The following is a 14603-nucleotide window of genomic DNA, read 5'->3' as shown; positions in this document are numbered from 1 at the left end:
TTATATGACAATGCAGTACATGTAATATATATGACACCATTTCTATGGAAGAAGGGCATGTATGTCCAGATATTATATTTTTTATGTTTGAATTTTCTAGTACTGTTCATTAAACTTCTTGGCCACTAAGTTCTCCCAGTTAAATGAAATTGCACCAGCCTGTAAGGAAGAAGTGTACCAGAGTTTTTGCTTAGAATTTATCTCAGCAGAATCTGTACTTAAACAGAAAATCAAATGTTGATTCAATTCAGTTCAATTAAATTCAAATCACTTTATTTGTCCCCGAGGGGCAATTTCAAAGGGCAAGACAGTATCTTAAAAACAAGACAAAAAACACAAACAACAAACACAAACAGCACACACTGCAACAGGCAGCATTCACAGAAAGGCAGATACAAACACATGAAAATAATTTATAAAGTGCTTAAGTTACAAGTTATTTGTTACAGGTGGAGCAGAGAAAGTAAAGCTAGCGGGTCCAAGCTCATCTGAGACCAGTGTTGTTACGGTACTCCGCTGTTCTGCTACGTCTGTGCCTGCTGCAACATACAGTCGGCTGTTCAGAGGAAACCAGACGGATGTGCACGGGCCTGTGTATGTCATACCACCATCATCCTGTTGTCTGCACTCAGATGCTGCTGAGGTGTTCGGCTGTCATGTTCATTTATCTATTTATTTATATCTTTTTAAACATCTGTTCATACATGCCTTTGCTTTGTATCCTCTTGCAGCTCACTGTTAAGTTGCTGTTAAGTTGCTGGTGGCAGGACAGCTGGGGTAGCAGTTGCATGTTTTGTGTCTGTGGCAGTCACAAAACTGGAGCATCTGTGTTTTGGTCATTAGGAGAATGAGATGATCCATAGAGGTTAGAGTTATAAATTAGACATGTTCAGCTTTTTTGTAACCTATAACTCTGATAAAGCCTGCCTGCCCCTATACAAGCAACAGGCACATGAACATTGATTTACAGTATGATTTCACTGCAGCAACACCTATTTCTACATTGTGGCACCATTGTTTCTGCAGGCTGTCTATTTTTTTAACCTTTGGGCAGAATTATGAAATACAGGACCAACACAGCAGATATGGAGCTATATAAAGGGTAAGTTTTGACGTGAAAAGCAGAATACTTTTTTTTAAATCATGAAAACACTTTTTTCTCATTGCTTAATTTAAGTTATCAACCATTTTTTTCTGTAGGACTGTGTGAAAGAGGAAATGGTTTCATGGTTTGTTGGCTCATGTTGTCACAATAAACTGCAAGATGGGTTTCTATCTTTCTTTTTTTGTCCTCTCTTCATGTTCATTTTGACATGTTCGCTGGTGAGTTTGAGGTTTTGAACAAGAGCCATTCCACCACTTTGATACTTACAGGCACCAAGTACAGTGTCACAAGCAAGACTGAAAGAAGTAGCAGAATAAAAATGTGTTTTTCCTCATTGTCATCTTGTTTGAATCAGCGAAACAATAAAATGAAACGTCACAAACCTTCCTATAAGTCCTTTATGACCCAGTAGTGCTTATGCTCTAGGCTGACCTGCCCTCATTAGGAATGCACTTGGTGAAAGATTTACAAAAGGAAGACTTTTCACATATACAGTGTCACAATCTAAAGTTTTCATCTTTTTTTTTTTTCTTCAGTTACACTCTAGCACTGTGTTAACATTACAGGTAGTTTACACTATCACATTTAAAGACTTGGACTACAGCCAAAGACTCCACTCAGAGCTCATAAAAATGTATAGAGAGCCTACCTGGCTCCATATGCAACAACCTTCTTAATCTTCTTATCCCATAAAGCAGTAGGTTCGGTCTTAATGCATGGTTAGCCTGATTGGGGCAAGGTGAAATGCATGTATGAGTATGTATGTATGTATTAAGAAACAAACAAACAAAAAAAATGCATGGGTGAGCAATTCCCTGTACTGTAGCCTGCAGCGCAAGAACCTGGTCTTCACTCCTAGTCCTTGTCTGTTATCCTTCATCACGTGACGTCTCCCTCGCCTGTCCTCCACACCACGTCAAGCCTGGCTGCAGTCATTCTCCGTCCTCCCTCTGCCTCACCTAGCCATCTCCACATCTCCACCATCTACCTCTGGTCTCCTTCTCTTCTTAAAAGACTGTCTTTACTTACAATCCTGTTGTTGGAGTCCTGCATTTTGGTTCACCCGTGTAAACACGTGACTGTAGGTGATTATTCTAACTCAGTGAGAACATCGTGATAATACAGCCTCAGTTAGTTACCTGATTGGGCGTTTGAGGGGGAAATTATTTCAACAGGGAGGTCAGAATCAGCTACAGAATAGCACCTCTGGATCCTGCAAGAAGTCAGAGTCTTGCTCAAGGACTGTTCATCAAGACGGATCATTTCCTGGTCAAAATGTATGCCTGAACCCAGGTGCTCTGCCACTATGCCACCATCACAATTGCTGTCATATACCGTAACAGGGCAGGTATTTAACCCTTTGATGCATGAATTATGAAAGCCTGAGTCAAGATTTTTTTCTTAGGTGTTTTTACTCTTCTTAGGGCATGAACACTTTTGTGAGTCTCCATACTTCTTTAAGGATGCAGGACTGGTATTACCATGTCATGATACTAGTATTAATATGTTTTCAGCAACAAGAATTGACAGTCTCCTGATAAACCTCAATGGGGGGGGGGGGGGCAGCAGAGAACATTCTAACAGCTGATATGCAATTCCACCATAGAAACTATTGCATTTAGGAGAAAATGACTTTTAAACAGCTGTCCAATGTAATGACCGCTATGCGCCAAAGGGTTAAGATAGAGGTGAAATGATAAAGTAATAACAAAAGCCATCTAATTTGTCTGTGCATTTGCTGCCAGTGTCTCCTACAGTAGCTCACTGTTCTGAGTGGCCACCACGTTTTGTTGACTGAAGTTTCATCTCTTGTACACTCACATACCATGAATTACAAACAGATGTGACTCACTGGCAGAAGACAATACCACATTGTTTCAGCTGATAGGATTCTTACATCACAGCTATATTGGGTAGGTGTGTCAGCTAAAGGATTGTGATTTATCCTGGGTAGAGGTTTATGAAAACAGTGGTGATAAAGACATTCACAAATGACGGGATCCCTCGAAAATCTTCAGTTTATAAGCTGGTCGAACTAAAATCTTGATTTGCAAATAAAACCGGTGGGTTTTTTGTAAAGCTGTTTGATGGAGGCTAAGTGTCTCCCGAAAGTGTGGCCTGCGCTGAATGTGACCCATAATGGCTTTGATCCTCCTCCTCAAGGAATGCTGCAGCTGACTGCCTCTGCTCAAACACAACCCTGGAAGAGGCCCAATAACTTAAGAGCTCGTAAATTTGATGTGCAAGACCCCTCTAGGACTTAATTGTAAGATCTCTGCTGCAAATTTTTATATGTATATGTACAGAATTATACATTTACTTTATATTTGCCATAGGTCTAGAACTACATGGAATTACTCTTGAATAATATGGTTGCTCATCTTCTACTGTTGTTTTCATTGTCAGTCACACATAAGGGTGCGCGCTAATTGATTTAATTTATTCATTGAAAGTATTTATATGGATTACTGGTTTTGATTATTAATAGATGACAGCTGCTTTATGGATCCGGTGTTTAAATTATAAATGGGGTATATAATCAAAGCTATGACTCAGCAGCATAATTTTGCCAACATGGTGACACAGTCACTGTTCTTTATTTTATTTTTGATCGTAACTTTGGAGATAAAGTGGACTATGAGATAAGAATTGGTTGTTCTGTAAACATGACTGACCACCATTTCTTTGATCAAAGAGTGTTTCTACACAACCAATTAGTCCAGCAGAGTCCATCTAAGTGACTATCAGGAAGACATGACTGGACATATACCCAAAGGCATTTTAGTGTATGTACACAGGAGTATCGTAAACATTGTTTGTGCTCTTCAGTATCGAGTGGGGGGCTGGACCTGGTCCAGTGCTGTGGGTTTGGGACAATAAAAGAGTGAGAGACACCCATGCCTTTGACTTCAGACAGCGCTACAAGGGACATCTCAGACCAAGATGCTGTCCACCATGGACTACAAGATACTTAAAGCCATAATACTGCTTCATTTATCAGGTAAACCAATTAAAATAATCTGAAAAGTAATTTATCACATACCATATTACTGATTTATTTTGCATTCATAATATAATTTTGCTCACATTAGCTGACACATTAAGGATATTCAGTATAAGATATGTGTTCATGAAGACAGAACTTTCAAAGGTAAAACAGCATTGCTTGTGTGCCTCCATCTAGCCGTGTGTCTGGGTGAGGGTATCCTACCACCGGGACCCCTGAACGGGGTTGTGGGAGGTACTGCGAAGTTCATCACCACCCTTACCCCTCCGGCGAAGCCCTTTATCTCTGTCAGCTGGACATTCAAAAAAGTGCCCATCATCACCTCCAGCAACACCAACGTGACCGAGCCCGGGCTGGCCAACAGGATCACACTGGACCGAGCCACGGGGTCACTGGAGCTCAGGAACCTGGTGCTGCAGGACAGCGGGGAGTACACTGTCAGCATCATCCCAGACGGAGGGCTGCAGACACAGGGAAGCACCACACTGAACGTGTATGGTGGGTGACGGCTATCATACAGACAGATGACAAACACATCACTGCGTCTTGTTTGGGACAAAACACATTTGTGGTACTTTGCAGCATGTGTTAATGACAAAACACTTTCACACCACATATGTTGTTTTTAGTGTTGGAAAGTATCATAACTGTGTGTTGTACCAAAGAAGACATGTAAATATGTTAAAAATGGCAGCTCTAATGATGTTAATGATGTTGATTTTTAATATCTACCCTTCTGGAAAAACTAAACAAAAAAAAGTTCAGGATTGTTACTGCATCACTTGTGTGCAGTCATCCAACCAAGCCAAAAGGCATGCTTTTTTTTTTTTTTTTTTTTTTTTTTTAATTTTCTGCAGTTTTCATAAAAAAATAAGTCTGTAGTAAGTAATCCTTATCTTCTAGCTGGGTAACCACATGTAGAGACAAGCATAACCTTTTTGTTTATCGGTTTGTGTTTCCTTGGATCCAAAGAGTACCTTTTTTAATAATTACCTTAGTGCTGTAGCGCCCCTCTGCCAGCTCACTGCCATTGTTTGTTTGCATAAAAAAATAAGTCCTTCTTTCATAAAATGATTGATAAAATCTTGTTAAGGAAATAAAGTCATGTTTAAAGGTATAAAGGTCTTTATTTTGAATTTTTGCAGTCTCCTGACACCTTTGTACAGTAAGTTATATACACTACAATCTCTGCTATGGTTTTGCTAAAATGATCATTGTATCACAGAAAAATCATCAGTGTCAATATAACACTGCTTCAACATAGTGCCAATGTTTATAAAAGTCCACACCCATTGGAGTTGATATAACTGTTTGAGATTCATCAAACATCACAAACACAGCATATGTCATGCAATTGTCAGTGGAAAATCAACACCAATCAATAGTAGCCATTTTATGAAATCTAATTTGATCAGCATGAAAATCAATTAACAACATGTTTTCGCAGGGTCTGTGCATCAGTTTTTCTTTCTGTTTATCTTGTGGCAGCGCTGATAAATGGAGCCACCATCAGCAGCCCCGCAGCCACTCTGATCGAAGACAAAAGCTTCACCAATCTTACCTGCGATGCTTCTGGCTCCATCAGCACCAGAGAGTGGATGAAGGACGGCCAGCCTCTGCAGCCCGGTGGCAGAGTGAGCTTCTCCATGGACAACAGAACAGTCTACATAGAGCCTGTTCAGAGCGCCAACCACGGCAGCTACCAGTGTCGAGTCGGCAACCCAGTCAGCTCTATGACGGCAGTCTATAATCTCACCGTCAACTGTGAGTTCTGCTAGCCTGCTTCAAGAAGTTTTCATGGTGCAAGAACACTGAAATAAACACCTTGTTTATTTTAGTGTGAAAAAATAATTGTTCACTATTCACATTATTATGAATGAATGGTGGTTTCGGTAGCATTTTGTGGCGTGATCTATTTTCTACTGTCTAAAGTTAGAGATGTGCCATTTTTGATTCATCATCTGCCCCCCTTACCTCTGACTTCCAGGGGGAGGCCTGAGGTGATGTCATGGTTAACCTTCTGGTGTTTCTTAAATCTTGAGAAGGGTTCACTGCTTGGGTGAAATATGGTCTCCCTAAAAGATGAAAAGTGCAAGTCTCCTTCAAAACAGTCTAAGACACACCATTGTGTTTGTGCAAAATTAAAATCCCTTTATTTTACATGTCAAAAGAGCATCTGAATGTGACCACCACAAAGACCCAGAAGTGTTTTTGCTCCATTGTTTTCATATCTTTTAACTTCTGCTTTGGAATCTCACTGATTAAAATATGTTGTTCATGACACTTTGATTTCTCTTCTCTTTTTAATTTATGGCAGCATGGAAACATTCATATAAAGACATGTTGAATGCAATACCTGTAATAAATTCCTCTTCACTTTGCAGTTGGACCATATAACATATCAATAAATGGACCAGCAGCAGCTCCACCTGGCCGGAGAGTGATCCTGCAGTGCACAGCAGACTCTGTCCCACCAGCAACCTTCAGCTGGATGTTCAATGGCAACGAGACACATACCAATAACTCCTTGTATACCATAGACAGGATGGAGGAGGTAAACACAGGGAATTACACCTGCACAGCCAGAAATCAGGTGACCAAACTGGAAAACTCCACAGCCTGGAGTCTCAGAGGTGAGATTTCACTTTTGACAAACTGATGAATGAGATATGAAGGTGGTGTCATCATAGAAACATGCATTTCGTTTCCATTAAGACAGATTGTTATTTTTTTCCCCCCCTAAAGCTTACTGTAATGTCAGGAATATTCCATAAGCATGGGCAACATTTCAACAGATAGTTTCTGTCTTCTTTGCATCATAAAGCTTCCTGCACCGCCCCCTGCTGGTCGTTTTCAGGACTGGTGATCAGCGCACTGTCACTGAGATGGACGCTGCAGATGTAGACTCTGAGCAGGGAGTGGCAGGATAGATAAGGCTGGTAACATTGATAATCCATTATTTGTCCACTGTGATTGTTCCCATTAAAATATCCACTTCTCCTTATTCTCAGCGATAAAGAAAACATTCCTTTGTCTATTATTTTCCTAGATTCACCCATCCCAGAGGCACTTTTCCCATGATGGAGGACCTTGATGTGAACTCTACTGAATGATTAAATATTTTATATTGTGTCACAAATAAACATTTTACTGATCCAACAGGCTTTGACGCTTATTCCTGAGACAACATTAAAAAGCACACAAGATTTGTATGAAGAAAACTAATTGCTTGGATTGGCTGGGATTGTTAATTAAATGCACACTTGTTGATTTCTGGTTGAAAGTGAAGTTGAAAGTGTCCTTGTTCCTTTAATTAAGTCACTGCTTACTATATTGTATTTATTCATATTCCTTTCATGTGATATTTTGTGTGTGCATGCATATTGCAGAGAAAATCAGTGTGCATGCAGTACATTGTTAGAGTACGTGCACAGACAGTTTAACAATGTGCCATAAATTCATTTTCCAAAGCAAGCCAAGAGGGAAATAACAATCCTGAATCAAAGGTCACAGTGGTTTACAGTAAAAGGGAACATCCTTCATGGAGATACCAAGCACTCTGGACTCGTGTGATTACTCTGGAGGACACTCACCATATGTCACCAGAGGAGTGACATTCTTCACCGGTCATGGACGATGCTTGGATTTATATTTTTCTATTCACAATCACAGGTAAACATAAACATAAACAATATGTTGTTAATTTAAGTCAGTGGCATGCATACAATGTTATGTATTTGAAATTTTGCAGGTCATTTTATTTAGTTCAAATTAATACAAGCTTTTTCTGTGTATGGTTCTTTTAAAATACAAATTAAGTGAATGAGTCTCTTCTAAATGAATACTTTGTGTGGGCATTCATGTATAACACTGAAAAATAAACCTGCTAATGAGAAATGACACAAATTGCACAACATGCAGCATAACCTTATCAAATTTACTTTATATTGAATAGCATCCTTATTTATACATACTCTACACTAAATTTGTAATATGTTAATTGTCAAGTTCCTCTGTAATATTTGACCTTTGTTGTGTCTGTTCAAAGGAATTATATGAATTACTGTCTGCACTATAATCACTACTTCAAATAATATCGGTGGGGTAAAAAGTTAACACATACTGTGTAACATCCTATAACATAATGGTAAGCGCATGAAAGTTTACCTTATATTGTAAAATTCACAATTTTGGAGAGCACTGTTGGGTTCCAAAATTGTGAATTTACTGCGTAAAACATGTCTGTAAATGTTAATAATGCCTCTAAATCCTTCAATGCTAATTTCCCTTCAGGGATCAATAAAGCGTTTCTGATTCTGATAGGCCTATTTGCTTACCTCTAGGCTATAGTGTGTTAGAAAGCATCTGTTAATCATTTACAAATTAACAGATTTGGGTGCGGGATGGTGAGGAGTGTTGAAGTAAAGTGTTACCAGATTACTTTGTTTGTTTGACCTTAGACAGATATTTTTCTGTTACTAAACTGTCAGCCGACTCTTTTTCCCAGCGTCAGGTTGCACATCGGCTGTGCTCCCGCCGGGCCCGGTGGACAGCCCTGTGGGAGTGAATGTCACGCTCACCACCACGCTCAGCCCACAACTGACGCCATTCCCATTAGTGAACTGGACTTTTGAAGGTGCGCATGTTGCTGCACTAGTGAACAATGTACCAACATTTGGCCCTGGTTATCAAGGCAGGGTTGGTATCGATGCAGCTACAGGGTCTCTGCAGCTCACGAATCTGCAGCTAATTGACACCGGAGAATACAGAGTCCACGTTGTCATAAGTGCTAACGAATCCCAGCACGGAGCTATAACATTGAGAGTGTATGGTGAGTGAATCTTTTTTTTTTTTTTTTTTTTTACTATTTTAAGATTTTTTAACTTAGTTGTTGGTTATTGTTATCTGTTTGTCTTTTGTTGTTTATGTATAGTGTTTTTATGAATGTGAGAATGTATGTATGGACTGTGAGCTGCGAGATACCTGAATTTCCCAATGGGATCAATAAAGTATCTATCTATCTATCTATCTATCTAGGCGAGGATCATAACCACATTTACAGCAGTTGTATGTGTCATAATTAAAGTACCATGATCACTTAACTCTTCTGTTGAACAGAGATAATTAGTGGAGCCACCATCAGCAGCCCTCACCACCCCTTGATAGAAAATGAAAGCTCCCTCAACCTAACCTGTGATGCCACCGGCTCCGTCAGCACCACACAGTGGATGAAGGATGGCCAACCTCTGCTTGTCGGCGGCAGGCTTTCCTTTTACGAAAACAACAGGACGGTCTTCATCAACCCTGTCTTGAGAAGTGATGCTGGACTGTACTTGTGTGAAGTCACCAACCCTCTCAGCTCTGCAAATGCCTCCTATAGACTAACTGTTAACTGTGAGTAAACATCACCCTCACATGCATCATTTCCCCAGCATTTTCATCTCCCTTTCAGTTTGAATACTAAGGGCTCTATTTTCCCGGCGCAGCGCAGGGTGGCGCAGTGAGGCGCACCCCGCGCAAAGCTATTTTCGACCAGCGCAACCCGTGGGGCGCACAGTTTCTTATTTTCCCAGACCGAGGTTCGCCGAGATGGGAGTGGTGGCGCAGCAGGGGGAGGTGCCGACAGATTCAACCTGGCGCAGTGACATTTTCGTGCCAAAAGGCTTTGCCGAGGTGCGCCAAAAGCTCGCCTCCTGAAACCACGTCTACTTTCGGCGCAACGCGCAGCGGGGCCGGCGCAGTGGAATTTTGGCTGGCAGGCGGGCAGTGCGCACACGTCACCACAACCTCACAGATTGTCAGGCACAGTAACAATGCAATAAATAACCACAAAAAACACAATTCAATGCTATAATCTCAATCAGCACATAAATGTATCTCCATATCGACTGTCCCGACACAACTGATGTCAGATCAAAGGAGACTGGCACCGTTTGGCATGCGCAATGGAAACCCAACCTGATCACCTGTCAGTCAAACAATGTGTCCAGTATGGTGATGTCTTTTTTCCGGTCATGGGGCTCTAGTTTCGCAGACCTGGTGAGGCGCGGGCGCAGCGCAGCTGCGCTGCGCCACCTGGGTGTGGCCAAATGGATTTTGCAAGTTTGGCACGCCGTGCGCCTTGGCGCATCTAGTGCGCCGTTCCTCCTACCGGAGCAAGGGAGGAGAGAAGGCGTGGTGTGGGTTTGACACAGCCGATTCACTTTAAACCAATCAAATGAGCCCCTGTCCTCGCCTTTAAAATGCGCTGCGCGAAGGCGTAGTGGTAGTCTACACATTTGACATGGACGAAGAGAGCAGCCGCATCACACACGCACTGAGGCCAGTCTTGGCTGCTGCAATGTTGCTGGAGCTACCTGCCATCCATCTGTCCACCCATCCATCTAACCACCCATCCATCCATCCATGCATCTATCCTTAAATTCCTGAGTCCCCTGTCTTTCCATTACCTGCCTGCCTCGCATCTCTTTTTTTTCCAGCTCTGTCACCGTCTGTTAAAGTTATTGATTTTTACGAGCAAATAAAAATTTTACTGTGAAGCCCCCATTTTTAATGCATGTTTTTACCTCAAAGGATAATCCTCGCCATATTCATATAAATAGCCTACATGTTTGTTTTGCAACTTTCGACTCCATCACTTACTGATGCAACAACACACTAGAGATTAAAACAAAATCCGGTTCATGAAAGCTTTTACATTCGCTGTTCTAAACGCCCGGTGTCTGGCAAGGAACCTATGCATTTTACATTTTCGATATGTGTGGAATCAGGGTTTCATTCATTCATTCATCTTCTAAACCGCTTATCCTCACTAGGGTCGCGGGGGGGTGGTGGAGCCTATCCCAGCGCTCATAGGGCGAAGGCAAGGAAACACCCTGGACAGGTCGCCAGTCCATCGCAGGGCAAATCAGGGATTCCGTTAGAAAAAATTGGCACCGGACAACGTGACCGGCAGGTTTTCAATTTACCGGACAAATGTTTGAAATTCTGGTCAAATATTATCTGAATTTACTGAGCTTAAAATTATATGCAGGCTATATAAGAATGATATCAAGGCATGTCAATTTATAGCGTAATCTTTTTATTGAAAAGCAGGCTGTATCAAATTAAATTAGTGCCGTCAATTGACTCACGTGCGTAACGTCTAAAATAAATAAATAAATATTGCACAAGCCTGTGCTCTTTTAACATGAACGTTGCATACAATTGCAACTACAATTTGCAAACAAAAAAACGGGCTCATATCATTTTAATAACGCGGCGTGCTGCCAACTTGAAATCAAATAGATGCAATAAAAACTTAATTCAGCAGCTGAATTAAAATCGAAAGTCTCAAGTGTCTCTCCGCAACTTGCAATGCGCATCAGTCTTGTGACCTTGTTCTGCCCCAGGCGACTTTGCTGCGCTGTTTTGATCCGGTTCTGCAGAAAAAAACCCTCTCTCTCCCTCTGGTACACCGGAGACAGGGATCACGCAGTCTATTTTTTTTTAAAATTACAAATAAAATTACGTGGAAATTGACTGTTTTAATAAAATTCAAATTGTGAATATTTTCACCGGACATTTAAAAATTACCGGACTTTGGCAGATTTTACCAGTCATAGTCCGGTGATTACCGGATAACGAAAACCCAGAGTGGAATATTTAAATATATATGGAAGAAAAACTGTGTAGTTAACAGGAGCAGCTCCAGACACCATAACTGGAAAAAAGACATCACCGTACTGGACACATTGTTTGACTGACAGGTGATCAGGTTGGGTTTCCATTACGCCAAACGGTGCCAATCTCCTTTGATCTGACATCAGTTGTGACGGCACAGTCGATATGGAGACGTTTATGTGCTGACTGAGATAGTAGCATTGAATAGTGGTTTCTGTGGGTATTTATTGCATTGTTAATGTGCCTGACATTCTGGAAACCTGCCTGTGAGGTTGTGGTGACGTGTGCGCACTGCCCGCCTGTCAGCCAAACTTCCACTGCGCCAGCCACGCTGCGCCTTGCGCCGAAAGTAGACGTGGTTTCAGGAGGCAAGCTTTTGGCGCACCTCGGCGAAGCCTTTTGGCACGAAACTGTCACTGCGCCAAGCTGAATCTGTTGACACCTCCCCCTGCTGCGCCGCCACTCCCATCTCGGCGCAGATCCGTCTGCGAAACTTGGAAACCGTTCGCCTCGCGCGTTGCGCTGGTCGAAACTAGCTCTGCGCGGGGTGCGCCTCACTGCGCCACCCTGCGCTGCGCCGGGAAACTAGAGCCCATGGTGTCTGGCGCTGCTCGTGTTAACTACACAGTTCTTCTTCCATATATATAAATATTCCACACTGGGTTTCCGTTATCCGGTAATCACCGGACTTTGACTGGTAAAATCTGCCAAAGTCCGGTAATTTTTAAATGCCCGGTGAAAATATTCCCTCTAAGCACGATTTGAATTTTATTAAAACAGTCAATTTTCACGTAATTTTATTTATTTATTTATTTATTTTAAAAAAAAAAAAAATAGCCTGCGTGATCCCTGTCTCCAATGTACCAGAGAGAGAGAGAGAGAGAGAGAGGTTTTTCTCTGCAGAACCGGATCAAAACAGCGCAGCAAAGTTGCCTGGGGGAGAACAAGGTCACAAGACTGATGCGTATTGCAAGTTGCGGAGAGACACTTGAGACTTTCGATTTTAATTCAGCTGCTGAATTTAGTTTTTATTGCATCTATTTGATTTCAAGTTGGCAGCACGCCGCGTTATTAAAATGGTATGAGCCAGTTTTTTTGTTTGCAAATTGTAGTTGCAATTGTATGCAACGTTCATGTTAAAAGAGCACAGGCTTGTGCAATATTTATTTATGTATTTATTTATTTATTTATTCATTTTAGACGTTACGCACTTGAGTCAATTGACGGCACTAATTTTATTTGATATAGCCTACTTTTCAATAAAAATATTACGCTATAAATTGACATGCCTTGATGTCATTCTTATGTAGCCTGCATATATTTTTAAGCTCAATAAATTCTGATAATATTTGACCGGAATTTCAAACATTTGTCCGGTAAATTGAAAACCTGCCGGTCACATTGTCCGGTGCCAATTTTTTTTCTAGGGGAAACCCTGATTCCACACATATTGAAAATGTAAAATGCATCGGTTCCTTGCCAGACTCTGGGCGTTTAGAACAGCAAATGTAAAAGCTTTCATGAACCGGATTTTGTTTTAATCTCTATTATGTCATTGCATCAGTAAGTGATGGGAGTCAAAAGTTGCAAAACAAACATGTATTTATATGAATACTGCGAGGATTATCCTTTGAGGTAAAAACATTCATTAAAAAAAAAAAAAATTAAAAATGTTAAATTTATATTTGCTTGTAAAAATCAATAACTTTAACAGACGGTGACAGAGCTGGAAAAAGAGAGATGCGAGGCAGGCAGGTAATGGAAAGACAGGGGACTCAGGAAGACGAATTTAAGGATAGATGCATTGATGGATAGATGGATGGACAGATGGATGGCAGGTAGCTCCAGCGACATTCCAGCAGCCAAGACTGGCCTCACTGCGTGTGTGTCGCGGCTGCTCTCTTTCTCCATGTCAGTTGTGTGAACGTTCATTACGCCTTCGCGCAGCGCATTTTAAAGGTGAGGACAGGGGCTCATTTGATTGGTTTAAAGTGAATCGGCTGTGTCAAACCCACTCCACGCCTTCTCTCCTCCCTTGCGCCGGTAGGAGGAACGGCGCAGTAGTTGCGCCAAGGCGCACGGCGTGCCAAAATAGCAAAATCCACTTGGCCACTCCCAGTTGGCGCAGCGCAGCTGCGCTGCGCCTCCGCCTCGCCTGGTCTGCGAAAATAGAGCCCTAAGTCTCTGACTCTTGATTGTTTGCATGACATGCAGTACGCCACTATGAATTGATAGCTGTATGGTTGCAGTACCTCTTGAGCACACACACATCATCTCTGTCTTTGCTGTAATTATGGCTGTGCTCCCTCTGAACGTGGGCTGTTTCAGCACATGTGGTAAAATCCATATGCAGTGTTGCTACGGCTTGTTCAGCATCTTGTGGTCGGCGCTCTGCTGCTGACCCTGTGCTACAGCTGTCCTTCAGTTTGTTTACACCTTATCAATTGAGAGTGTTCTCACACACAACATCACATCCTGGTGCGGGCATCTCAGCTGCAAGAACAAAACCACAGCACACCAACTAGACTGAATGTCCTGCACACCATTGTCCCCAGTCTGTTGTAAAGATGACTCACACACCTTGTTTACCCACTTTGAACAGTAACCCTGTCTCTAGGATGCCAAAGGCAACAAGGGAGTTTCATATGAAGTGCTTTATACCCAGTGTGATCGCCTTTATGAACTGGACTGGACTATGGACAATGATTTCTTACAGCCCTTAGTACTCCAGGGTTTTAATTTTAGTATGTGTCCATTTCCTTTTATGTGTATTTAATTCTTGTTTTTTTTTTTTTGTTTTTGTTTTTTAAATACTACAAGTTACTGTGT

The 14603-nt window shown here is 41.6% G+C and overlaps 1 protein-coding gene across 1 annotated transcript; it reads left to right on the top strand.

The window, feature by feature from the left end:
* Nucleotides 1-4048: 4048 nt before the first annotated feature.
* Nucleotides 4049-7016, top strand: LOC115373644 (carcinoembryonic antigen-related cell adhesion molecule 5-like). Its single transcript, XM_030072135.1, has 5 exons — nucleotides 4049-4106; nucleotides 4290-4610; nucleotides 5601-5876; nucleotides 6497-6745; nucleotides 6937-7016. Exons 1-5 carry the CDS (start codon nucleotides 4049-4051, stop codon nucleotides 7014-7016), a joined length of 984 nt encoding a protein of 327 aa, XP_029927995.1.
* Nucleotides 7017-14603: the final 7587 nt, after the last annotated feature.

Source organism: Myripristis murdjan, chromosome 16 (assembly GCF_902150065.1).
Source record: "Myripristis murdjan chromosome 16, fMyrMur1.1, whole genome shotgun sequence".
Taxonomy (NCBI): Eukaryota; Metazoa; Chordata; class Actinopteri; order Holocentriformes; family Holocentridae; genus Myripristis; species Myripristis murdjan.
The sequence above is the reverse complement of the archived record's forward strand: the minus strand, read 5'-3'. Positions and strand labels throughout refer to the sequence as shown.